The following is a 27,856-nucleotide window of genomic DNA, read 5'->3' on the forward strand; positions in this document are numbered from 1 at the left end:
ACTTCCCAGTTCAGTTCTGAAAGAATGGGTCCCTCAGTCTCAGGCAGATTGGAACAGGTGGGCCTCTACTGCCCAGTGAGAAGATCTGCCAACAGCTCTGGCACTGAGCCTCTCTCAAACTGCCTCTGATCTGGGCCACGCATTCTAAACTCAGTTGCCGTCTTGCTGCTAGACTGTGTGTTCTTCAAGGGCCAGAGCTGTGTCCAGAGGGGCTGTGTGGTGCGTGTTAAAGATCACAGGCTCTAAAGTCAGGCCACCTGGGTTTAAATCCCAACCCTATTGTATTTTATTTGTGAGGCCTGGGCAAGTTACTAACTATTCTGTGTTTCAGTTTCATCATCTAAGAAATGGGGAGACTGATAATATCTCCCCTATAGGGCTACAAGTTCCAGTTGAGCTATTGTATGTAAATCACTTAGAACAGTATCCTGCTGGTAGTCAGTGCTGTGTGCATGCTGGGCTCAGAGAGCTTGGATTTGAATTCTGGATTCTTTCTGCACAATGGAAGTTCAGTTTCCTCATCGATAAAGTGGGTGCACGATTCCCTGCCTCCCTGAGGCACACACTACGTACGGAAAACCACGTGAAACCAAAAGGGAACATGTGGACTGATGAGTATTATCAGTACTGGCTGTTATTACCTCTCTCAGAGCTTGGTATAAAGCCACTGTAGGTGCTCAGCAAATAGCCTTTCCAATTGTGTTGACCTGAATTAAGGGTTTCCAGGTGAAGGGCTGTGAAAGGCCACGGGCCACAAAACATCAGCCAAAGGGAAGCTTTGGAAGCTTCTGGCTGAGAGGCCGAGCGGCTCCCTGGACACTGGGTCTAGTTCATCCCTTTGGAGCAGAGCATGCCCAGGGCAGCACGTCTGCAGAGTGGTTCCAAGCAAACACAGGGGGAATGAGCAAAAATAGCTCTTGCAACCTAATTCTTTCCATTTATTTCTTGCCACAGGGGGTCACAGGGGATGCAGACACCTGTGTCCTGCAATCGTTTCTTGAAGTGGGCAGGTTATATAAAAGGTGGCAGGGGAATAGAGTCGGAGATCTCTCCCAGAGGCTACCATCTGGAGGGGCTCGCTGCCCCTCTCGGTGAGGATTTGGGACCTCAGAGAGCAGACTTGGGTGGCTCCCATGGTTCATGTTAACCAAAGTGCTCTGTGCCTACTGAAGGCTGAGCACCTCCCTAGCCACCCCCCTCTTATCTTAGAGAAGATGCTGGGTATTGTGAGGACGCTCTGAGCTCCAACGGAGCCATCTGCATCCAGGGGAAAGCATGCCTCCCTCTGGTGGATGCTGGGCTCAGAGCGCCAGCTCTGTCCTTTGATTTGGGTTCCAGTTTTGTCAGAGCCATTGCTTGGGAAAAGCCACTGATGGGCATTTTCAGCCCAAAGAGAGAAAAGCAGCGGGACACAGGGCCACTGACTCTGAGCTGGAAGGGCAGGAAGGCCCCTCTGTCCAGCCATGGGTGACCCACCACTTCTGGAGCCAGCAATTCTAGTTCCCAACTGCATCTCACCTTTTATAATTTCTGCTCATTTGTCCTGGTTCCAGCTCCTCCCTCCTCTATGTGACAGGCCTTTGCATCGTTCAGGCCAACTGTTGTGTCCTACAAGCCTTTTCTCTTTAAGGCCAAACCCCCCCAGTCTTTCACCTGCTCCTGGGACTAAATGTCCCTCCTGATGACTGTCATTATCTGTGCCAGTGGCAGGATGCCAGGCAGAGGCCAGGCAGAGGCCCGTGGAAGGCGGTGCAGGGAAGTGCGCTGGGGCTGGGATTTATATCTGCAAGCACACTGGGTAGACAGTAGAAGAGGTAGAGGGGAAGGCAAGGAAGGTCTTGCCATGACAATGCCTGTGCAGTGAGCTCTCACTCCTGTTTGTGAAATGTTTAGGCACAACAGTGCCACTGAAACCCCCAGGGAGGCTCTGCAGAGGGCGCTGAGAACTTCTGGTCACAGGAGAGGATTTGGGGATTTTGTGTGCCTCCCTGAGTCTGAAAATATCAGCTCTTCCCGGAAGGGGGCTCTGCAGCACCCCTCGGGCCCCTCTCCTCACCCCCAGAACCGGGACCTGGAGGATCCACTCTGCTGAGTAGAGAGAAAACCCCAGAAACAGTCTTGTTAGCTGGAACCAGGGACCGAAGCTGGGTCTGAACGGAAAAAAAAAAAAAGGAACAAAACTGCCCAACCCAAACTAATTGGAAAAGACAGAGCTTGTCCTGTATGTGACAGGCTGGGTCAGGCCGTGGGAGTTCCACCAGGAAGAGCAGGGGCTGGGGCTGCCCTCACAGGGCCAGGTTGGACGTTGGTTTGCACCAGCCACCTGAAGGGTGAAAAGGGAGCCTGGCCCCTTGGGAGGAGCATCCCTTGGGAGGCTTTGACCCTTCGGTGGGGGGCTGTTTGGGGTCAGGGTAAATCCCCTATGTCTCGGATGAACTGGAGTGGCGATGCATTGGTTAGAGGCTCAGAAGTATACTGGGTAAACTTAGGAATCAGAATAAAAGAAAACATAAGTAATCTATGAGTTATGTATTAATATAATTAATATAAATAATAAGAAAAAACTTGGAAATAATGTGCCTCATCCCAGTGCTTCGCGGAGGTGGGCTGTGGATTCTGCAGATGAGCTGCCTGCACCTGGGGCTGCTGGCGGCCTGAGCCCTCATTTCTGGGCCCTGGGGCCTGGGTGCTCCAGCTTCTTTCAGCACTTGGCTCTCACCCCTGCGCTTAGCTCTCCAGTATAACTCTCCCTCCTCAGGGCAAGGGGCATTGCCACAAAGCTTTCTGGCAGGTAACCGAGGCTGCAGGAGTGATCTAATCTAGAGTTGTCTATCAGAACTCATTGGAGAGTCTGGCCCCAAATCTTGTGTTGGGCCCACATGTCTGCTGCAAGTACTGAGGAGTTGATGATGGGCATCAGAGAAGGTAGCCAAAGCGACCCTGCCATGGCCCGGAGCTTCCCCACCACTGGAGTTTGTGTGGCATCTCCTCAGGGCAGGAGGAGGTCCAAGCAGGGTCAGTCATCAATTGCCCACAGACGGTGTGTGGGGCATGTGCAGGAGTGTGGGGGCACTGCTGGCGGGCACAGGGCCAGACCTGGTGACAGGACAGCCCAGTAGGTGACACTGGCAGCCAAATGCCAGGCCGGGAGGAGGCAGGTGTGGGAATGGGGGTGGGGTTCCTCTGGCTTCTGAGTCTTAGCAAGGCGCTAGCACAATGTCAGGGGCACTAATTCTTCTGAATTCAGGCTTGAGAGTAAAAGAAACAAGAGGAAAGAGGCAGGCAGGCAGGGCAAAGATAGAGAAAGAGACAGAGAGAATGCATTTCTCAGGTTGCATTACCTTAAGGATAATTTCTAATGTAAAGATACTAGTGAAGACATAGTCTGCATTGCCTAGGATCTGAAAAATAAGCACAATTGAATTAGTGGCTCAGAGAGGGAATGGACAGCAACAGGTGCACGTGTGTTAGAGACAGACAGTGGCAGAGAGCTAGTGCCCCGGAGGAGGACAGGAGGTGCAGGGGGAGGGGTGGGCTTTACCTTCAGAGCAATTTCAATGGTGAAAATGGTAGTAAAAACAATATCAAAATAATACAGAATCTGTAAAACAAAGAGAAATGGAGTGGGAACGGGGAGGGAAGGGAAAGGCAGGATGGGGGAGCGGTCAGTGGCTGTTCACCAGGAAAGGAATCGCTTCAAACCACGACAGACGCCGCGTGAGCCTTTCCACATGGAGACAAAGGCAAACAAGTTAGGAGCTGAGTGGCACACACACAGCACTGGACCCTGAAGCGGGCTGGCCTCAGGCAGCTGGTGGCTCTGGATAGAGGCCCCAGATGTGTGAAGGGAGCTCAGGGCAGGCCTCCGCTGGTCCCAAGTCTCTACAGCATCTTGATGCTTTTCTCATTAATCCAATCCTTACAAACCCAAATCAGTCCACTGAGACAACAACTTGTCAAAAGGACAGCAAATAGGGTTTGCTTGTTTGCTTTTGCAGGAAGATGCAAAGTGCTTAACTGATATTGGTGTGGCGTGGCCAGCTTTCCATGTTGGTGGGAGTGTGTCCTCTGGGCACAGGAGGTGCATCCTCCAGGGGAGGCCCACCCAGGCTGGGGCAGGCTGTATGGTTTCACGTTTTATTCCTTCTCAGTGGATCGGAGCGAGGCCCAATACCTTTCCCAGTAGAAATGCTCTGAACCAAGCAGGACCACCAAGTGGTTTGCGTGGACATGCCTTTAGATTGGTAGGCCCCTGTCTTCATGCCCACTTGGTTGGGATTTGTTTTGAGGCTTTGAGATACAGCAATGCTTATTTTCAATTTTAATGTTGTTCATCAGAGCCTTGAGTGGGCCTCCAAGTTTAGTTCTACTCCATAGGAGGCCACAGAAGCTCTCTTTTATTTAAGGTCAGCCTTATCATTGGCAGCTGTCTGCAGTGCTCCTGTCTCCCTCATGATTAGGACTGGTCAGAGTACCTTGGGAGCAAGTCAGGATCAGTGGATATTTCTTTATTAAGTTTACAGGAAACCAGGGGACATCCACAGGGCAATGAAAGTCCTGACCTTTGCCCATCAGGCCAGCCTGAGGTATCTGGGTACATGTTCTCTTACTTGTGGTCCTTATATGATTTCTACCAAAGCCTTAATCTCGTAAAGAACTGTTTATTTGACTATGAGATTTGGAGTTGGGCTCCTGACTGAACGATGAGGTCAGCGACAGAAGCTGTGGGCCCAGTCACGTTCCCGGGAGGAAGGGGTGCAGAGAACTAACGGGAATGCATACATGGTTCCTGAAGGAGGTGTGCTGGACCGGGTCCTCCGCAGCCAGGGAAATGCTGCTGAGCAGGATGAAGAAGAGGATCAGGTTGGTGAAGATCGAGTCATTGACAATGCGGTGGCACTGGAGGCGAAACCTGCATGGGGAGGAGAGAGAAGAGATGCATGTCAGGAGCCCCAGCTCCTCTCAGTGTGCAGAAGGTGCGCCAGTTGGGGGAGGGGGTTCTTCAGCCTGAAGTCTTACTCGCTGGGTGACGGCAGCCCCGGCACCCCCACCACGAGGCACGTCTGCACAGAGCGCTGCCTTCTAAAGCTCTTTCACTGATAGCAAGCTTTGACATTTTATAGGGTTACATCTGAGGCCTCTGTGAATTTCTAAACTTTCAAATACTGTTGTGACCTTAACAACTGGCTTTTGTTGGGAGACTTCTTTCCCCATCATTAAAAAAAACACACTCCACTTTGAGATCTACTTCATATTTTTATGTATAGGGAACAACAGAGCCACCCAGACACGTGAGAGGATGGCGGAACCTACACTCTACGGAGGCGATTTACTCTGTGTGATAGCTTCATGGTGTATTGTTCAATTCCACACCTCAGCACAATTACAAAGAACTACTACACACATGGATCTCTGGGCTCACACTGATAATACCACAAGTGCTAAAGCCTCCAATGCCAAGGGTGTTTTATGTACTATCTTATCGTGACGGTTTGAAAGGTGATATGGGGGATATCATCATTTTCATTTGGTAAATAAAAACAGTGCAACCCAAGAAGGAGAAGCTTGCCCAGAAATGTAACCTGTAGAGTGAGGGCTTGAAACCAGGCCTCAGACCTCGGCTCCTGGCTTGTGGTTGACTAAATGCTCTGAAAGACCTTACTGCTGCAGAAGCACCAAACGCTGGAAAGGACAAGTTCTTCGAGACAATTCTGGTTTCATGAGAGTTCAGAGGAGTATGCAATGACCATCCCCTTCAAACAAACAAACAAATCCTCCAATCTGGGGTCTGTGTGATAGGTAGGCAGGAGGGTAGAGCTGCCTGAGAATAGATGCCAGTAGCAGCACTGCTATCAGGAAGCTTCATTTCAAGCCAGAAATATCTGGAAAAAAGCTGCCCCAATAGTAATTAAGGTCACCAATTAATATGAGGTATTGAGATAACAATCAAGGATCATTAAACATATAAGATAAGCCACTAAGGTGGAAAATCAGAAAAAAGCAATAAATAAATAAGTGATTTAGACTCCCCCCTGCCAAAGACTTTGAATATTAAAAATATCAGAAACAAAATATAGGACAACTATATTTGAAATATTTAATGAAATAAAGGACTTGATCACAAAGATGATGAATTAATAGGTAAGTGTTAGATATAAACAGATGAATCTGTAAAATCAAGCAACAAATGGAACTGCTTGAAATAAAAAAAAAGAATATAACAGTCAATATAAAAACTAATTTAGCATAGACAAAGTTGAAGAGAGAATTAAGAAACTGGAAGATATAGCTGAAAAAATTATCAGCATACCAAAATAGAGATAAGGAGATGAAAGGTATGCAAGACTCATTAAGAGCTAGAGTAGGCAGATGAGAAGGTCTAACATACATCTAATTAGAGTACCAGAAGGAGAGGATAGAGAGAATGAGGACAGGCAATATTTAGAGTGATGGCTGCAATTTTTCAAGAATTAGCAATTATTATTTTAATCTTCAATATCATTCAAGAACTGAAGAAAAATATAAATCCATATACTTAGGAAGCATAACATATTCCAAGCAAGATAAGTAGAAAAAAGTCCATGTCTAGACACATGGTAGTAAATCTGCACATCAAAGGCAACAAACAGATGGTAAAAGCAGCTAGAAATAAGGGGAGATTACCTACAAAGAAATGATAGTAGGAATTAGGCATAACAGCTAATTATACAGTGGAATAATTCATCTAACATGCTGAGGGACAAAACCTGTCAATCTAAAATTGTGTACACAGCAAAACTATTTATAAGAGCAAAAAATGATAAAGACAATTATTACATGATCTCACTCAAATGTGGAATCAAATGAACAAAATAAACTGATGAACAATATAGATCCAGAGACATAGAAGCATGGAACAGACTGACTAATCTCAGAGGGAAGGGAGGAGAGGGGGCAGGAAGGGATTAACCAAAGAACTTATATGCATAACTCATACACACAGACAATACTGAGGTGAAGGCCTTCGGGGAGCAGGTACAAGGTGGAGGGGATCAATGGGGAAAAGATGGGGATATCTGTAACACTTTCAACAATAAAGATAAGTTTAAAAAAACCTGATTGATGAAAACTAACATGTGTACATGTCTAAATACATGGATGAAAACGGAAAACTTAAAGAATAAAATAAAATAAAAGAGTCAAATTTCAGTATAAAAAATGAAAACAATTACATATATAGATAAACAAAGGCCAAATGAATTTATCATACAGGAACTACAGGAACTTCTAAAGAATGTACTTTAGGACACCTGAAACTAATATAATATTATATGTCAACTGTAATTGAAAAGTAAAAAAAAAAAAGTGCAATTTAAAAAAAGAAGCAAAGAATGTACTTTAGGAAGAAAAAACATGATTGCAGAAGGATGGACTGGTAAGTTGTATGTAAATCCAAATATATACTGCCTATATAATAATACTGATACTGACAATAATGTCTAACTTCAGGATTAAATACTAATCAACAATAATACGTAAGGCAGGAGGGGTTGAGAGGAGTTAAAATAATTGAACTTCCTTTTATTTTGCAAGAAGTTAAGGATATCTGCACAAAGTTAAAGATCTTGTTAGCTTTAGAGTTTAAGTTAAATAGACTTACTAATTACCAAGAATAATCACTGAAATACTAGAAATAGGGTTTACGTATTTCAAAAAATGAAGAGAAATAAACACAGGCCTTCTGATTTGGAATCTAGAACTCTTTTCCCTAAAAAGAGATAAGGGGCAGATTACCTACAGTGAGTGTAGGAATGCCAGCTGACTGTACAGTGGAATAATATATTTAACATGCTGAATAAATATATTTAACAAAACCAGTCCCTCTCTTCACACAAGTTGTGTGAGCTGGTGGTCCTGGAGCCTGGAGAGAGCAGAGTCCACCTCCCCCACTATTCTCACACACCTGTTGCTGGGGCTGAAGATGAAAAATGCACTGGCTTCAGGCATGGGCACTGCCTTTTCCTTGAGGTGCAGCTCCGAGAGTGGGCGTGGGCGTGGGCCCACGGGCATCTCAGGCTCCTCCTCATCCTCCTCTCCTGAAAGAAAAAAAGCACCTTCTAAATAACTCCATTTACCTTCACCACTGTGCTGCCTACTTCAGATGCCTTCCTACTGACAAGAATCAAGACATCATTTGTATTTCTGAAAACAAAGTACAAACCAAGACAGACACTCCGCTTTCTCCCCGCGGGCACCGCTGGAATTCTTCTATGTTAGAGAAAGACTTTCCTGGCAGCACCTGATAAGGGGGGTGTAAGTAGGGTGACTGACTCATGCTGGTTTTCCCAGAACTGTACTGGTTTTTAAAATCATGATATTTACACATGAAATTAAAGTAAGGATTTTAAGTTTCTGCCTAGCTGCTTGTTTTCCTTTCACTTTTGCTCCAGATAATCCAACACTTTCTTATTCACGATAATTTGGTAACAGGTAATTTAATGATTATCTTAATCATTTGTGTTTATAGAAAAACATATTTACTAGCGTTGTGCTTTCCTAAGTTCCTCACGAGGAACTTCGCGTGCTCTTTCACCTGCAACAGTCCACCCGGGCACCGGCTCTGACCTGGCCCGGCCCCTTTGTTCTCTCTGCTACAGGCTCCTTCCAGCTCCTCCTCAGAAAAGCACATTCCACTTCAGAGATTCTGCACTTGCTAGACCCTCCACCTGGACAGCTCTTCCCTCTGATTTCCACATGTGTGGTTCGGGCTTCCCCATGATTTCTTCAGCTTCAGCTCACATGCTGCCTCCTCGAAGAGGTCTTCATGGGCCTAACAGCAAAGCAGCAGCCCCATTAACTCAAGCACAGCCCTCGGCTCTGGATCTGATGTTACCTTTCTGGCTGGCTTGTTTTTTTGCACATTGTCGGTCTCCCCACTGAAATGTGAGCTCCAGGAAAGCAGGAGTATCCGGTGCCTGCCACAGTCCCTGGCACACAGTAGGTGCTTGCTAAGTAGTTAATAGTGAATGAATGTCTCCAAGGTTTCTTCCAGCTTTGTGTCTTGACAATAGTGGTCCTGAAATAACTTCTTCCTTCTCCAGTTCTCTGAACTCAAAGCCCATTCAAGGCCACCCTTGCCCATGAAGCTTCCCTGGCATCCCCTACCTCAGTGCTCTCCTCAAACCCCTTGCAGCAATTTGAGTGACCCCCACATCTGGCCCTGAACTATACATCCCCTGATACCCTTCACATTTCTTCTTCATTGTCCTCATTAATTTTAAGTCCTTAGTGACTTTTAAGAACATGCGTATGTTCACGCAAGTAAATGAATCAATTGCATAAAAGCACAATCTTGGCACAATGCTTTCCTTCCTGGGCAAGTAGATATTTCTAACGTTGAGTGCATACGAAGCTGGGATGCTAAAACCACCCGGTGAGCTTTGGAGATTACACTGAGAGGGAAGGACTGACTGGCCACCTCTGGCCTCTGAGGCTGCTCTGAGGATTAGGAACAGGCCCCTCCTTTGGGTGTCCCCAAGAGGGCAGGGGCTGTGGCCAGCAGAGTGCAAGCTGCAGTTCAGCCTTACTCAGTGTCTCCAAACACACCTTTGGTGCAACTTGGACAAGTAAACAGAGCAGCCTACAGAGAGGGGTGATGGCAAAGGGAGCAGGAGGGGCAAGGAGGGAGGAGAGTGTAGGATTGCTCTCCAGCTCTGACCTTCCCCTCTGGAAGGCTGGTGGCAAGTGGGGCACAAGGACGCTCACCAGAGCTGCCTCCCAAGGGGCACAGCAGGGCCAGCTGCCCTAAAGCTGTGAAAGCAGAAGAGGCAGTGGTTGGGAGGACAACCGCAGATCAGAGGAGAAGCAGGCAGGAACAAGGCATTGACAAGAGCAGAGACAACAGGTCAAGTGACCTTGGAGGAGACATTGGGGTGTCTGCCGCACCTGGTACTAAGGGAGCCAGGAGCTGCTTGCCCAGGCAGGTAGGGGGAGCAGGAGCTGGGAAGCAGATGCTGAGTTAGCCTTGGAGGAGAGTGAGGGACTTAGGAGCTGCTTTCAAGGCCTGAACGGTGGTGGTGGGGAGCCGCAGAGGCAGCACAGCCTCAGCCTCAGTTATGGACCAGAGGTGGGAGAAGTGTGGGACCCAAAGAAACAAAGGCCTGGGTAGAAAAGAGGGTAGAGGAAGGTGGCCGCATGATCAGGGAAAAGAACAGATCCTAAAAACATCTAAAGACTCCTGAGGAGTCAGCAGTGTGGGAATAGCTTTTCAGTTTAAAAGCAAAACCGTTCCAAGAATCCTTAAAGCTGGTCAACAGAGACACTTCTTTGATGACTGATACCAGGACAATAGTATCCTTATTAGTCCTTTTCCCCTTGACCTGCTTCTTTTTTATTTCACTTCTTTTTTATTTAGAGCAACAGAGAAGAGAACAGCCATGAGTCTATTTAGAATGATGAATTTGTAGCTATTGTCCTAGGTTTGTGTCTGCCCCAGCCCTGAGGGAGAATGGCTGTGGGCAAAGCCTCCTGAAGGCTCAGGAAGGTGGGACAGACAGCTTAGGGCCCAGAGGTATTTGTTTTATTACTGTCTTTCCTTTTAAACGTTAAGAACAATAATCATCCTTATAATAATCCTATGAGTAGAGAGCCTTGCATGGTGGACCTCCATACCCAACTCCAACAACTATTGATAGTTTGCCCATCTTGTTTCATTTACTTCTGTTCCCATTTTTAAAAAATTGGATTATTTTAAAGCAACCTCTAAATATTTTAGACTCCAGCTATAAACACTTCAGCATTTAAAAATAGAATTATAATGATATCATTATATTAACAAGATTAACAAAAACTAAAATCATTTATTTCCCAGTCCATATTCAATTTCCCCTAATTAGCTAAAACAATGTCATTTCAAAGTTTATTTATTCATGCAGGATCAAGACAAAATCCTTCCATTGCGTTTGGCCAATATTTCTCTGTCTTTGAAATTCTGTGATGGTTTCCACCTAGAAGGGCTTTAAAACTTCCAAAAGCTCAGTGCCTGCACCTGGACACACCCTTCCGGCCCTCCTCCAAGGCCGGGAGCCCACCCTGCCCTATTTCCCTTGCAGAGGGAGGTGAGAGAAGGGAATGACCGCAGGGAGCCTGCTCCCAGGGACAACGTGGTTGTTGGTGCCCTTGCAGAGAATACAGCAGAGAACCAGGGGAGGGAAAGCAAAAGGAAAACCTAGCTTTGCTTATAAGTGCAGGAGGTTGTCAGCCACCTAAGGTGGCTACCAACCCAAATATAGCCTAGCCTACACAGAGCAGGAAATGTCAGTAAAATCAACAGTCCCTTATTGCATGTACTTGAGTGCAAGCTTGAAGCTGGTGGGAATATCTTTAATTGTAGGTAGGTAAAAGTGAGGCAAACCCAGGGCTGGTACAGGACGTGGGGTTGCAGGAGGTAGAGAATTGAATCCTGGAGGGAGGCGGAAGGAACTCTGACAACCCAAGCCTCCCAGCGGAGCCTGCCTGCCATGTACAGATCAGACAGAAGATGAGAAGACCGAGTGGTACTAGCTCTTTTTATAATAAGAGACCTGAAAGCGGTTTACAAAGCGACAAGTGGGACATCTGTGGTGGCAGCTGTCCTTGTACTCAGCACTGCCTCCTGAGTAAGGACAAGGCAGATTTGGAATTTACTATTATTATTTTGTGTGCATGATGCTGTGACATATGTTAGACTAATGAATTATATAATGTTAATAATGATTTTACAACGTAAGATATAATAAAACCTTAAATGTATACATAATCCATCTTCCAAAGGACATGACAGCACTGCTCAGACCTAATTTACTCAGTCTTATACCATTATTGTGAGCAAACCAGGAGCAGCGTTTCCCCCAGATGATCACTGGTAACGCTTCAGTGCAGAGACTGGAGATACTGAGCAACTCAAAGTCCTTGTAGAGGAAAACTGGAACCATTGGCCTCTAACACACGGTTATTTTCACATGGCTTTAGGTCTCCTCCATTCCCTTCCCCCCGACCCAACAGCTCCCCTCAGTGGCAGGCGTACCTGTCGCTTCCGGGTTGGGGTAGACACCCTTGTCCTCATTTTCATTGGGCTGGAGGTCATCCATGTTGATCTAGGCAGCCGAGGGAGAGAGAAGGAAGAATCCAGTCAGACATGGCCCAACTTTTAGAGGCTGCATTATAGTCAGTGGCTGAGCTGCTGACTCAAAAATATATCCTCATGACTTTGCATAGACCCTTGAGACATTAATAGAGGCTGGGATTCAATCACTCTGCCTGCTGTTCACATTCCTGCTCTCCTGCTCCGCCCTCACTGCCCTTATCCACCGGTCTCTTTCCCTCCTTGCTCTTTTCCGTGGGTGTCTGGCCTGGGAAGACGGTCCTTGCCCTCCCAGGTCCTGGAAGGAGATGGTGCAAACCTTGGTGGTGGGCGGGGACTCTCCGTCAGCTGTAATGGATTTCAGCTCAATTTTCTCCTCCTTGGTCTCCTCCACTGCTGGCTTCTCCACCACCTCCTGTTTCTTCTCTGGGCTGGCAGTCCTGGCCGGTCAGCAGGAGAAAACCATAAAGGGATGTTTACTGGAGTGACAGGGAACAGGGGTAGGGAACTGCCCTGAGGTCTGCTGGGGGCCAGTGGGAGCAGATTCCCGTGCCTGTGTCCATCTTCCTTCTCCAGGGCACAGGCAGGTGTAGTTCCATCACAAATGCTGCTGGGCTGGGCCCAGGATCCAGGCAGCTGGCCACACCTTGCTGTCTGTACTCAGTTGGCCTTTCCTAGCCTCCGTCTAAGTCAGAGAAAGGTTCTGGGATCTCATTCAGGATTGGCTCCTGAGAACTCGGCTCAGTACCCAGCAGATCTGTGGCCTAGGACAGTCCCATCTAGACAATGACAAGACAATGGAGGGCCCAATTTTGCCTTTAAAACAGTGAGGAGGAATCTCTCTTTCACCTGGAGTTACAATTCTTCACTGAGTGGTTGCTCCCACCTTCCCATCCTTTGCTCCCCTCACCTACGATGACCTCTTTTCTCAAAGGAGAAAACCACAACTTCCTACACAGGTGGGGGAATACAACGCCTTCACAGAGGCTGTAACTCATGCTGGTCCCCACTTTGGAGCAATGCCTAGGAATTAGGGGAGAGGCCCAACCTATTCTCGGAAGTCCCGAACCCAGTGCCCTTCTGGGAGGGACACAGGCCAGCAGAGGCCGTGCTCACACCTCTCTTTACCACCAATGGGAATGGCATTGCAGAACTGGGCCCTGGGGCCCTGGGCCTGGGCAGCTTAGAGGGTTACCTGGCCAGCTTCTTTCTCTCCTTCTCTTCTTCTTCCTCCTTCTGGGCAGATGTGAGGCTCTCAGCATCAGCCAGGTTGTCCACAGCAATGGCCAAGAACACATTCAGTAGGATATCTGTTTGTGTCCATTCTTAAAGAAAACGACCCTTGGCCTTGGGGTTTTTGGTGGGCATAGGGGGCCAGGGGGTGCAGGGCATGCAGGGATAGAGTTCCCCACAGAGGGAGCTCAACAGTGACTCAGGAGTGCTGAGCTCAGGGGTGTCCCTCCTCCATCTCTTTGCCTCCACATCACACTTCTAGCTACCTGGAGTTTTCTAAGGGGTGGAGAGTAGGCTGGCTTTCAGGCTAGAGCAGGGAGGGAGGAAGGCAGTGCTCTGCCTCGCTCTTTAATTGCTGGGCTTCATTATTGGTTCCCCCACAGAGACGGCTGGCTGTAATTGACATTATGAAGAGCATTGTCTCTAACAACGCAGAGGGCTCTTAAGGGCTGTTCATTACAGCTGGGCACTGAGGAGGTGGCCTGATATCCCTGCCAACTCTTAATGCGAGCCGCCCCTACAGAGGCCCTCAGGGGTCCAGTGGAGCTTGGCAAGTCCCGACTGAAGTGGCTGTTTGCCCTTGTCTTCTCCCTCTACCCCCAACTTTGAATGGAAACACTGGGTCAGAGAACTGTAGAAGCAAAGAAAGGATAGCTGAGCAGGGACTTAACATCTGTTAAGTCTGACCTCCTCCCCCAGACACGACAGTCATACCATTTCACACACAGGGAAATCACAACCGGGGGCAGGGGGTTTGTCCAAGAGGCTGCTGGGTACCTGCCCTTGGGCCTTACCCGTTGACCCTCACAAGGACCCACTGAGGAGCAGCTACTATCACTTTATCACCCCAGTATATCACCAGCAGTGGTTGCCCAGCCTATCTTTGGGGCCAGGGCCATGCTTTCTGAATTTCATTCATCTGTGATTTAGACCCCGGTCTACTTGGCCTCCCACCTCTGCACACAGCCTCACAGGTGACCACCGTGGGCAGAGAAGAGTGCCCACATGTGAGATCCTAAAATAACTGCCCGTGGACCTGCCTAGTGAGGTGTGCCCAGCTTTCCCCATGACCAAAGGCTGGCAGAGTGGCTTCAGAGGGAGGAGCACTGACCAGAAGGCAGGGGAAGAGATGACGGTCATGTCAAGGACGAGGTTCAGTCAACAAAGCCTCCCATCCCCATGAGGCCAGGGCAGCCAGGGCAGCTAAGGCGCTCACATCTAGGTGGCTCACATGGGAGTCTGTGTGAGCTCACATGGGGCTGCACACGATAACACAGGGGTGTTGGTCACCTGAACTAGGAGGAGGACACGTCTCCTGGAGTCGGGCAGCGCTGAGGCAGAACAGCACAGGAAGATGAACTTACATCCCGCCTCTGCCACAGCTCCTGGCTCCTTCCACCAAGTCCCTCCTCCAGCTAAGGTGGTCTGGGCTGGGAACTGCTTTCTCCCCCAGAACATGCCTTTTCCCACTTGCCTGGGGGCCCTGTGGGTGGGCAACCACAGTTTTCAACCCTGAGTGATGGCCTGCGGGCACACCTATTTGGCATCTGGCTGTAGGCTGAGGGAGGGTGAGTGGCAGGGGTGGGGAGGCAGGAGCAAAGGATACAGTTTCCACAGATGAAGAGGATGATGAAGTAAATACAGACTAACATCCCTGGAAAAGAGGGGCCGCCATAAGCCATGATCCCATCATACATCACCGAATTCCAGTCCTCCCCGGTCAGGATCTGAATGACACATTCCCACCAATAAGGGACACAGTGTTAGACCAACAGCAAACCCAAAACTCCCCTGCCCTGCCCCACTCTGCTAACAAGAACGCCTGAAATCTCCTTCCACCTCTGGCCCTTATGCCCCAGCTCTCCTCCCTGGGCCACTGAGCTGGACTTGGCAAGCTGACCCGTCCTCAAAGTGCATGGCCACCGGCACACTATTATTTGAGAAGTGACCCAAAGGGCTTCCTGGTCAAGGCACCTCCCACTGCCCACATATGCTGCATGGGATGGCCACCGCTAACCATTCCTTGGGTTAAGGCATCAGGGGCCCTTTTACAAATGTGAATGTGTCCATCGGGAGAATAACACACAACCCAGTTCTCTCCAAACATTAGTCATCTGGGTCCCAGCTTTAAGATTTTGGCAACATCCACATTGTTATTCATTTTTACCTGTAAATCATTCTACTTTTAAACTAAAACAAGTGCTACTTTAGCTTTTCCCTAAACCAAAATATCTATGGAAGCACAAATTTGATAGGCTAGCTATATATTTCTAGGGGCAAGCATGGTGGATAGACAGACAGAGCTCCATCCTCCCCTCCCACAACAGAGTAGTCTGCTTTTATTTGTTTATATTTTGGGCTTCCATGTAGAATTTATTTGAATAAAGGTCCCCAAGACTAGGAAGAGTTTTTAAACCTCTCAATTAGATCTTTTATCAATAGTCCACCCAACAGGGAAATTCCATGGGGGACTTCAGGTGGGGGAAACTATAGAAGAAACTCAAGGTTCCCCTGGCATGGACCCTCTGTGGCTGATCTAGCTGGCTTTGGCTGCCCATGCAAGGGTGAAGCTTCCCCCCACCTTGCCAGGCTCCTTCTTCCTGCTCCCCACTCCCCCCACCACTCGACCACCTCCACCCCTCAGGTCATAAGCCCAGCAGAGGAGAGTCCATACCTGAAACACGGTGAGGAGGGACTGGGGAAAGTTATCAAACGTGCTCCTCCGAGTCTGCATCTCATCAAAGTTGAACTTTCCTCCAAAGAGCTGCATCCCCAGAAGGGAGAAGATGATGATGAAGAGGAAGAGCAGTAGTAGCAGGGAGGCGATGGATCGCACGGAGTTCAGCAAGGATGCCACCAGGTTGCTTAAGGAGTTCCAGTACCTGAGGACCAAACGAGGAATCAACATCCTTCTCCTATGCTTTCCCAGACTTCATTCCTCGTTCACACACCCACTGGAGTTTAAGGTAAATTTCAGCTCCCTCCTCGTTTCCCCTTTACGTGGGGTGGTGTTCGGAATTGGGCTGGTAAGCTCCCAATTGGAATGTGCAGCTGGTTGATTCAAGGTCCCAGGATCGATGACGTGTAATGGAGAGGAGACGGAGTTCTGACCTAGCTCTGCCACTACTAGCGGTGTGTGCCTTTGGACAAGTCACTTAACTTCCTGTCCTTCTGCCTCCCGCTGAGGAAATAGAGACAATAACCCACACTTCAGTAAGTTATTGGGAGGATTACATGAGATATTAAAAAATAAAAATCTTCCAGTAGAGTGTCTGGTGCACAGTTGAAAAGGGTAGTTATATTGTTACCACTGTGGGCTTTAAATAGAAAAAACACTTTCCACTCCCCAGGAATGCTCCCCTCAGCCTCGCCTAGACAGCAGCTGTCCAGCAGGGGCAAGAGTTAGGTCACCCATGGGTAAGACAGGGTGTGTCACTTAGCAGTTTCCCAAGTGTACGCTGCCCAAAGAATTGTGTGTGTGTGTGTGTGTGTGTGTGTGTGTGTTTAAGCCTCTCTTCTGAAGCTCTTGATTTGATAGCTGTAATTTGAGGCTCAGACATCTGTATTTATTTTATTTTTTCATCACCACTTATTCCCATTATACTTTCTTTCACCTCCACCCACTCCTCTCCCCGACCCCCAACAATCATCACACGGTTGTCTGTGTCCATGAGTTCTTTTTCTTTCTTTTTTGCTCATCCCTCCACTCCGACAATACCCCCCTCTCACACCAGAGCTGTCTGCCTGCTCTCTACAAGTCTGTCTCCATTTGCTTGTTAGTTCAGTTTGTTCATTAAATTCCACATATGAGTGAAAACATGTGGTACTTGTCTTTCTCTGACTGGCTTATTTCACTTAGCTTAATGTTCTCCAGGTTCCATCCATGTTGTCACATGGCTGAGTATTATTCCATTGTGTAAATGTGCCACAGCTTTTTTATCCACTCATCTACTGATGGACACTTGGGCTGCTTCCAAATCTTGGCTATTGTAAATAACACTGCAATAAACATTGGGGTGCATATATTCTTTCAAATTAGTCTATTCAACAAATGGTGTTGTGAAAATTGGACAGATAATGTGCAAAGTAAATGAAACTAGACTACCTTCTTACACCACACAAGAATAAACTCAAAATGGATTAAAGACTTAAATGTTAGACTCAAAACCATAATTGTTAGACTCAAAATCATAAAACATAGTAAAATCTCAGACATTTCTCATAGCAATATTTTTCTAATATATCTCCTTGAGCAAGGGAAACAAAAAAATAAACAAATGGGACTACATCAAATTAAAGAGTTTTTGCCCAGTAAAGGAAACATCAACATAATGAAAAGACAACCCACTGAATTGGAGAACATATTCACCAATGATACATCCAATAAGGGGTTAATATCCAAAATATACAAAGAACTTATAAAACTCAACACCAAAAAACAACAACAATCCAATAAAAAAAAATGGGCAAAAGACTTGAATAGACATTCTCCAAAGAGAACATACAGATGGCCAATAGACATATGAAAAAATGCTCAACTCACTAATTACTAGAGAAATGCAAATTAAACTACAATGAGATATCACCTCACACCTATCAGAATGGCTATCACCAATAAATCAACAAACAAGTGTTGGGGAGGATGTGGAGAAAAGGGAACCGTCATGCACTGTTGGTGGGAATGCAGACTGGTGCAGTCACTGTGGAAAGCAGTATGGAGTTACCTCAAAATATTAAAAATGGAACTGCCTATGACCCAGTAATTCCACTTCTGGGAATTTGCTGAAGAAACCAGACACCTGTATTTTTAACAAGCATCCCAGAGGATTCTGATAAGCAGGCAAGTTTGAGAAAACCTGTTTCACTCACAGGGACAGTCTAGGCAGATGGGCTATGGGTGTGGTTCCTTATAGTCAACAACCTTCTCTTCACTGTAATTAAACACTGAGGTCCTGCATTATAGCTTGGGAAAATCCCTTTGGCTGCTGTAGTAGGCCTGGATACCCATGAGACGGTCAGTTTCAGAGAAGGAAATGCCCTGTAGCAAAAGGGAGGCAGCCTTAGTCAGCAGCACGTGTAACAACAGAGAAATCTTGTGTCCCCAAGCTCCGTGCTGGCTCTCTGCCTTCTTGGTCACCATCCAGATTTCCTCCACTTAAGACATTCCCAACTTATTAGCACATATACAGTGAAGTGGTTTCGCTACTTAAGAGAGTGACATACGAGTCACCCCCATGCAGCCTCACAACCACACCCTCAGCCTGACAGGTCTCTCCAGAGAACTGTTCCATAGGAAGTGACAGAGCAGGTGGGGCACCAGTTTGAATGTCAATATGAACTCCTTTAATGCTCCTTTCTCCTTCCAAATTGAGCCAGTCATTCTCCCTCTGTTTGCAGAACATCAGACACTTAGTTGTATCTGTTCTACAAACACTGTTGAGTGTTTTCATTGTGACAGTCTTGTCTCACCAGAATTGGCTCTGAGTTCTTGAGGGCAGGGACCAGAAGTTCTGTTCTCTTCATCGCTGTCCCCAGATAAAATCTGTGTAACCCAGTACGTGTGGCGGACTGCCTGGGGTCCCTATAGGCTAGAAGTTGTAGTCATTGTTTTGTTTAAACAAGAAGTGAGAGAACCTTTCTGGGGCTAGACTGCCCTTCCCGTTTACATCTGAGCAGTGTTCTCAAACGTGCTGGAGAAGAAACCACTGAGAACAGTGACCGTGTTTCCTAAATACTGATTTCCAGGACCCCCCGGAACCATGAAATCATAGTCTCTGGCTCTGGGCCTCGTGCGATTCTCACGTGACCACTCCAGCACTTGTCAGTCAACTAATGTTTAGAAACCAGCAACTTTAGAGCATATTTATAACGAGAATTCCCAGCTGTCAGAAGGGAGTATGTTGACACGTAGATTAAAGTGGGAAAGGCAGGGGGACAAGGTGTGCCTGGTCGGAACAGGTGGGGTGGTGGTGGGATTTCTCACATGCACATACTTGGCCCAACAGTGAGGAGTGGCAATTTGCACCTCCCCCACATCATTTCTTTCCCTAAATTCATGGGTTAAGTGTCTGAGATTCCTGACTGTTCCATTGCCAGATCTCATGTCAAATTGTAGGGTGTCCCCCAAAAATGTATACACATACTTTGAATAATTATAAAGTACATTTCACTTTCATTTAATAGGTATTGGCTATTAAAGTGTGCATATATTTTGGGGGGACACCCTGTATTATGCAGCAAGAGAAGAGACTGGTGGTTGCCAGAGGCAGGGGTGGGGAGATAGGTTGAATGAGTGAAGGAGAAGGAGTTCAAAAGGTTCAAATTTCCAGTTAATAAATAAATTGGTCATGGCTATGCAATCTACAGAATGGCTACTATCTACACTAATAAAAGAGAAAGATGCAAATTAACCATCACTCTGCCACTCCGCTACACCCACAAGCCACGCTCACCAGCTAATCAGGAGCCAGTATGCAAATTAACCCAACTAAGATGGCAACAGCCATGGAGCTGGAGTGAGCAGGAGGCTTGGGTTGCCCCTGGCGATGGAGGAAGCCAAGCTTCCTGCCTGCCCTGGCTGGCCCTGGGCTCCGCTCAAGGCTACAAAGTTTCAATTATAGAAGATAAATAAATCCCAGATACCTGCTTCCAGCCCTCCAAAAAAGAAAAGAAAAAAAGGAGAGGCTGGGAGCTTGGGTTGCCAGGGGGCGTGGCCAACCTGAAAACAGCCATCAGCCCCTCACCCAGGCTGGCCAGGCACCCCAGGGGACCCCCCCCGCACCATGAAGGGCAGCCTGAAAATGGCCCTCAGCCCCTCACCCAGGCTGGCCACACCCCCATGGGGTGAGGGTCCCCGCTGGGGGGCTTGGCCAGCCTGCAAACAGCCATCAGCCCCTCACCCAGACTGGCCAGGCACTCCAGTAGGGACCCCCACCCTGAAGGGGGTGTGGCCAGTCTGAAAACAGCCCTCAGTCCCTCACACAGGCTGGCTAGGCATCCCAGAGGGACCCCCACCCTGATCCGGGACACCTTTCAGGGCAAACCAGCTGGCCCCCACCCATGCACCAGGCCTCTATCCTATAAAATAAAAGGGTAATATGCAAACTGACCCTAACAGCAGAACAACTGGGAATGACTGGTCACTATGACACACACTGACCACCAGGGGGCAGACGCTCAATGCAGGACCTGCCCCCTGGTGGTCAGTACGCTCCCACAGGGGGAGCTCTGCTCAGCCACAAGCCAGGCTGATGGCTGCCAGCACAGCGGTGGTGGCGGGAGCCTCTCCTGCCTCCTCAGCAGCGCTAAGGATGTCCGACTGCAGCTTAGGTCTGCTCCCCACTGGCAAGTGGACATCCCCTGAGGGCTGCCGGGCTGCCAGAGGGATGTCAGACTGTTAGTTTAGGCCTAATCCCCTGGGGAGCAGGCCTAAGCCAGTAAGTGGGCATCCTCCGAGGGGTCTCAGACTGTGAGAGGGCATAGGCTGGGCTGAGGGCCCCCCCCCCCCCCGAGTGCACAAATTTTTGTGCATCGGGCCTCTAGTAATTAATAATACTGGGTTGCTCATTTGAGAGTTGCCAAGAGAGTTAAATCTTAAATATCCTCTTATCACAAAAGATATTTTTGGTAACTATGTGTGGTGACAGATGTCAACTAGACTTACTGTGGTGATCATTTCACAATACAGCAGTCCCCCCATCCACAGGGGGATACATTCCAAGACCCCGGTGGATGCCTGAAACCACAGATGGCACCGAGCCCCGTATATGCTGCTTTTCCTATGCATAAGTACCTTTACATCTTCTCTGGGGCATTTCTGAATTGCCAGCATCACTACTCTTGTGCCTGGGGTCATTATTAAGTATAATCAGGGTTGCTTGAACACAAGCACTGCGATACTGTGACCAGCTGATCAGTGGCATGGAGTGTGTATAGTGCTGGACTAAGGGATGATTCACATCCCAGGTGGGACAGAGCGGGACTGCACGAGATTTCATCACTGTCCTCAGAACAGTGTGCAATTTAAAACCTATGAACTGCTTATTTCTGGAATTTTCTATTTAATATTTGCAGACTGTGTTTGACCTCAGGCAACTGAAACAAAGAAACCGTGGATAAGGGGACTACTATATAGACACATCAGATCATTCTGTGGCCCACCTGGAACTAATATAATGTTATGTGTCATGATACCTCAATATAAAAACAAAGAAAGAAAGAAAAGAGCTATTATGTGCCCATTTGCCCTATAGAAAATTGGGCGGCTATGGTGTTGAGACCCTTGGCACAGGATCTCCAGAGCTCTGAGAACATGGGATTCCCTTTGGGAAGAACTCCATGCAAACCAAAGGCCGTGGGCTTGAGGGCACGAGGCAGCCTTTGTTTAAGAGCCAAACTGCAGCCAGGTTCACTGACACCACCGCCCTCCTCAAGAAAAACACCTGGCTGAACAGACGCCACGCTTTGAGCCAGTCACACAGATAAGATGCAGTTGAGGTCATGGTAGTTTGTGCTGTTTGCCTTCAAACCCCTGTTGCTTCCCATTCAACTCGGGCAGGGTGGGGGCCGCCCTCACTGGGCTGCCACCTGCACGTTTGTTCCTTCAAATATCATGAGGGTACCCAGCGTGTTGAACAGAAGCCTGTCTGTCCCTCATGTGCATGTGGGGGACACTAAGACTAAGACAAAGAGATTGCTAACGAGGCGCTGTGGCCAAGGACACCCAGGGCTCAGAGGGGAGGTGGAGTTGGGGCCAGACGTGCCTGAGCTGATAGCAGGTATGGTGTGGGGGTCTCCTCATCATTAATACCGATGAGATATGGAGGGGCCGGGCAGCCTCTGGGTAGGGTGGCATGAAATACCATTTAGGCAAAGTGGTGGGCAGCCCTTCCAGCTCCTCAGGCACTCTCCTTAGCGTCAGTCTGGCTCTTGATGGCCATTACAGCCATGGCCTGAGGTCTGGCGATGCACGGGTCTCGGAGGAACATTAGCTGGTGGTGAGCTAGAGAGGTTAATGGCATACTTGCAATCAACCGAGGCTTTTATCCTAATTCATTAAAACTATGAAACACACACTCACACCCCAAAAAAGAAAGAGCTTTGGAGAAAAGCAAGCAGCTGCAGAACCAAGTGTGAATGTCCCGGACCCTGGCGAGGAGCCCAGGAGAACTCAGCGCCCTCCCTGCAGAGCACCGCACACCTGTGTCCACATCCAGGTCGCGGGATGCAGCCCCGAAGCACACGCCACCCCATCCTCAGACACTCCATCTGCGCAGTCATCCTTGGGGTCAACTTTTCTTTTCAGTCCTTCGGGGGCTCTGAGTCACTGCCTCCAACGTGTGTCTTTGCCCACCCACCCCCGTCAGCCCAGCCCACTGCCTTCTCCTTAAAGCAGGTGCACGTCAGGGCTTTTGACCCGACCAGTTTCTTGGTTACCTCAATTCTCTCACTTGCCGACCCCGGCTTCACTTTTGTTACCTCCCCTGTGCCTCCCTGGGTTTAAGTTGCCGCCATCTGTTCAGGGGTACTTGTACCTCCGTCCCTCTCCTGCTCCGAGCCTGCTCTTGGTTTGAGTCCTGATGTCCCTGTGGCTGGTGCAGGAGAGGCAAGGGCAAGGCCGAGCTCCTCACCGATGAACCTGCTTCCCCAGGCTTTCTCACATGACCGAATCCTTTCCCCCTTGCCTGCCTCCGGCTCCCGTTCTTAGGGTGGTGTACAGAAGCCCACACTACACACTGAAATTTGCTTTATAAACATGCCACCAGCAATAGATCATTGCCACCAACACAAGGAGGTTTTCTTTTTCTTTCTTTTCTTATTTTTTTTTTTACTTCTCAGGACAAATTTAGTTACGGCCCTGTCTGAGACAGAGGGGAGGTAGGGTAGAGCGTTTGCAAAGCACCCAAAGCTATTGGTACTGTTACTGTGAAGGTCTTTCCCTTAGAGCAAGCGCAATGCTCTGCTCTGTACCTAGAATGAAAAGGTCCCAACCCTGAGCTATTTGAAGAAAAGGGTCGCTAGGTGAAAGTTCCAGTTCAAACAAGGCTCAGGTCACTTTCTGTCATTGGCGAGAAGGGAGAATTCCACAGGACTCAAGCCGGGGACAGGCTCAGAGCAGGAGAGGGACAGAGATACAAGTACCCTTAAAGGGATGGAGGCAACCAATTGATGTTTTTCTCTCACGTCAATGTTTCTCTCTCTCCCTCCCTCTCTTGCTAAAACCAATAAAAAGCATATCCTTGGGTAAGGGGAGGGGGGAAAGAAATCAAGGTTTCCAATTATATACAAAGGTTCACCTTTTAGGCAAAAAGTGGACAAAGGACAGCAGCAGAAAATTAGGCCAGTGTTTCTCAAAGCGAAGTCACTGGACCACCAGCACCGAACTGTCCACTGGCTGGTCAAGATCCCTAGAGGCGGGTCCTTAATGAGACCTACTAACAAGTCCAACTAAGTATGAGAATCGCAATCACCGGTTCAGAACACACTGTGGAACCGGTAGTGAGACATCGCAAAGTGTTCTCCGAGAGATTTTAACAGAATCTTGTTCGGTGGCAGGACCATGCACCGATGACCGACCCGCCTCAAGGCCCAGTGCCCACCCCAGGCCATGTCGCAGGCATTTTCTTGGTCTCTGGAGTGTACTGGGGACAAGGTTCAGAGGGAGCATGGGATTCCCCTGCATAGTTATTCTTTCTGTTGTTTTCCAAAAGCCCCCAGAGGGTTTGGAGACTGGAAAACAGGAAGATGATGGCCTCTGCCGAAGCTTCCAAATAGATAATGAAATTATTCTGTTTACAGGGTTTATAGAGATCTGAAAATAACACTAATCTTTCTCATGGAGGGACTATGGGAGGCTCTCCAATAAAGACAGAGTTAAAAAATAATTTCTTGGCAATAGTTCCAGATTATAAATAGATAAATCATTGATTAAAAATAGAATGAATGTTAAATCTCTTCAAGATGCTATGACGATATCTAAAAGCAAAGTTCTTTTATATAGGAATTAAAACAAAAAACAAAAACAAAACCCCCAAACACATGGACGTTGAGAATTATTTAAGAGGTTCTAGAAACTGCAAATTAAAAATAGCTATCACCAGACCCCAGAAGGAGAAAATAAAATCCACAATTATCTAACAAGCATCAGTATGCTAGTCCCTTAAGTTCTGTCTCAGGGACACAGACAACAAGACAGTTTAGCCATCAACTCCGAGTTTATGGTCATGAGCTGCACAGAACCAGAAGCCAGGCACACAGAGGTGCCTGTTTTTGGTTTTGTTAATCTTCACTTGAGGATATTTTTTCCCATTGATTTTTAGAAAAAGTGGAAGCGGGGAGGAAGGGGGGAAAGAGAAAGAGAGAAAGAGGGAGAGAAGAGAAACATCGATGTGAGAGAGACACTTCAATGGTTGCCCCCCACACGGGTTCTGACAGGGGGCAGGGAAGGAACCTGCAACTCAGGTGCCTGCCCTTGACCGGGCATTGAACCCATGACCCTCTGGTGCACAGGCCCAGCTTTGCCCCTGAGCAGTTCGTGTGGCCTTGGGAAAGTGACTTAACTCTAAGCCACAGTTTTCTCCTCTGCAAAATGGGAATAATGATCATAGTGGTGTATCCTCACCCTCTCTTACAGGTAATTGTGAGGATTAGTGGAGCAAATGCACTTGAGTTCGATCACACTGTCTGGCACAGAGCCAGCCTTGATGCACGTTAACAATGATTGTTACTATATTTCTGCTACTTTTAATCTAAACCAAGAATTTTCTGAAACGCTAAGATATTCAGGACATTCATAAAGAGCTCTTTTTTTGGGGGGGGAGGGGGGTAGGGGTTTGTTGCGCAGGAGTGTCAAACTTGTGGATTTCAATTCTGCATACACTTTAAGTCTATTGTCTGGTACTAAACCCTCCCCTCCTGTTCCCAGGTCCCCCAGCAGGGCTTGTCACAGTATTACATGGTAGAGAAATAAAAGTAAGAGAGTGTGTATGTGTAGGCCGTGTTCTCTGATAATAACAATTACAATTAGATTAATGATAAATGCTCTGGGTGTGTCTCCTCGGCCTGGCACTCTTCTGCCTGAAGTGAACACTTTAAATCATTTTCCCATTTGACCCCCGACAACACCGTAGCAGCAAGGTGTGCGAGGTGCTCGCTGAGAACCTAGGGGCGTTTTATGGGCCCCCGGCGACTCACTCAGTCACATTCAGAACACTCTGAGCAGGGTCTGCCTACCTCCAGGGCCCTGAATGGGAGATACCCACCCATCCCCTTCCTCTAACACAATCCCGATGATGGCCTCTACGCTCCTGCTGTCAGACCCCACAGCAGATTCTTCAGGAGAGGGGCTTGCTTCCTTCCAGGTGCTTCTGACATGGGCTGACCACAACCCACAGTAAGAAATATATATTATACTACAACTCAGACATATATCTCAAAGATTTTGATGAAAAAATGCATGCGTTCATGTGAGGCCTTCTGATGCTTCCTTATTCTATTTAGCTCTTTCATGAAAAGCGAGAATGTGGAGAAATTGGAACCTTTATACATCACTGATGGGAATGTAAAATGGCCTAGTTTCTGGAAAACAGTTTGGTGTTTCTTCAAAACCTTAAACACAGTTTCTAAATGACCCAAATAGTCCACTGCTAAGCACATATCCAAGAGAAATGGAAACATACATCCATACCAAAAACTAGAACATCAGTTATTCATAGCTGCATTATTCATAGTAGCCAAAAGGCAGATATAAACCAAATTTCCACCAAGTGAGGAATGAATACACAAATGAGGTACATATCCATACAATGGTACGTTATTCAGCCAAGAAAGGAATGGAGTATTATCCATCCTACCAAGTGGGGGAACCTGGAGACCATCATGCCAAGTGAAAGAAGCTAAACACCATGCACGGCCTGAGTCCACACAGGTCAATGCTCACAGTGGGCAGATCTAAGGGATAGAAAGTCAGTTAGTGTTGCTACTGGGAGCGGGGTGGGGAATGAGGAATGGGTCTGGGGTCTCTTTTTGGGGTGATGAAAATGGTCTAAAACCAGACAGTGCTGATGGTTGCAACGCTCTGAATACATATAAAAATGAACTGTATAAAGGGGTGAATTTATTCGTATGTTAATTACATCTCAAGAAAGCTGTTTAAAATGATGGTTGTGATCCAATAAACTGATTTCATCATTCCAAACGGGTCAAAATGCAGTTGAAAATGATTGTCCTAGAATATGCTTCCCACTCCCGACCCCTGCCCGGCTTGTCCTCTGCATGGGAATCACTGCAGAGCCTGGCAGATGGACAGACAGACAGAAGGGTGAGCGTGGGGAAGGAGGGATGAAAGCCCTCTGTGGCACAATATCCATGGCCCTTCTTCAGTTAAGGGACCTCAGAGCCAAGCCTGCACCTGCTAGGTCACGTTTCTGTCTCTCACAGCTGGGGGGTCATGAGACCAGAGGTGTGGGGAGATTTCCCGGGACAGCTGGCTCAGTGGGGTGGGTGTCCCCGTTGTTCCGCTCCTGCTTGCCTCAAATTCCAACAGGAAGGCTCAATCTCCAAGAGCCACCTTGTGACCTTGGGGTGGAAGGCAGGCCTAAGGCTGGCAAAGCGACCAGGAGACGGGGGTCCTGCTGCCATCTTGAAGCCACTGGGTCTTCCTTTATGTGGCTGAGCAAATCCCTAATTTGCTTACAGCACTGAGCTGAGTCACTGGTACTAGCAGTCAAAGGGACTTCTGAGTGATACGCCATGTAAGTGAATCAAAGCTCCCTCCCTGATGGAGCCGCCAGACCCCTCTGGGAACAGCAGCTGCTCTCCCGCCCAGGCCTTTCTGCCTCCCTGCCCTCCACGCCAACGTCTCCCCGAGTCCCGTGAGTGGAGGGCAATACCTGGTGATTTTAAATATCCTCAGGAGCCGAACACATCTCAGCACAGAGATGCCCAAGGGGGACATGACCTTGGTCTCCACCAGGATGGTCTCCAGGATGCCCCCGCACACAATGAAGCAGTCGAAGCGGTTGAAGAGGGACACGAAGTAGGCCTGCAGGCCCAGGCTGTACATCTTCAGCAGCATCTCCGCAGTAAACAGGGCCAGGAGCGCCTTGTTGGCCGTGTCTGGCAGGTTCAGGCGTGGGATGGGATCCAAACAGGTGTGAGAGGAGGGAACACGGGGAGGAGGAGAAAGAAAACACAGTAATAATCAGCACTGAAAAAAACTAATTCTCCCTTCCCAGCCAGGACACCTCTCCCATCCACAGCCACCAAAACAGATTAGGGGCAAATCAATGGGAAAGAGGCATCCATTTATCAAGTCCAGCAATCGCCCTTATCCATAGGAGATATAGTCCAAGACTCCCATTGGGTGCCTGAAACCGGAGATAGTACTGAACCCTACATTCACTGTTTTTCCTGTACATCCACACTTGAACAGTACAAGGCTTCACCATACTACTCAGAACAGTGTGCAATTTTATTACTTATTTATTTTTGTTAATCTATACCTGAGGATATTTTTCCATTGAT

General features: G+C 47.9%; 1 protein-coding gene across 1 annotated transcript in view; it reads right to left on the reverse strand.

Moving 5' to 3' along the window:
- CACNA1C (calcium voltage-gated channel subunit alpha1 C) overlaps positions 1-27,856 on the reverse strand; it is a 691,490-nt gene that overhangs the window by 92,020 nt on the left and 571,614 nt on the right. Inside the window, exons 13-22 of the mRNA XM_070409470.1 lie at positions 27,223-27,448; positions 16,008-16,215; positions 14,940-15,060; positions 13,296-13,410; positions 12,420-12,540; positions 12,044-12,113; positions 7,943-8,075; positions 4,783-4,912; positions 3,542-3,601; positions 3,342-3,401 (exon numbers count right to left, since the gene is read on the reverse strand). Of these exons, the coding sequence (XP_070265571.1) occupies positions 3,342-3,401; positions 3,542-3,601; positions 4,783-4,912; positions 7,943-8,075; positions 12,044-12,113; positions 12,420-12,540; positions 13,296-13,410; positions 14,940-15,060; positions 16,008-16,215; positions 27,223-27,448 (1,244 nt within the window). The remainder of the gene's footprint in view (positions 1-3,341; positions 3,402-3,541; positions 3,602-4,782; positions 4,913-7,942; positions 8,076-12,043; positions 12,114-12,419; positions 12,541-13,295; positions 13,411-14,939; positions 15,061-16,007; positions 16,216-27,222; positions 27,449-27,856) is intronic.

Source organism: Myotis yumanensis, unplaced genomic scaffold (assembly GCF_028538775.1).
Source record: "Myotis yumanensis isolate MYYU_CA2020_CCGP unplaced genomic scaffold, mMyoYum1.0.hap1 SCAF_3, whole genome shotgun sequence".
NCBI lineage: Eukaryota > Metazoa > Chordata > Mammalia > Chiroptera > Vespertilionidae > Myotis > Myotis yumanensis.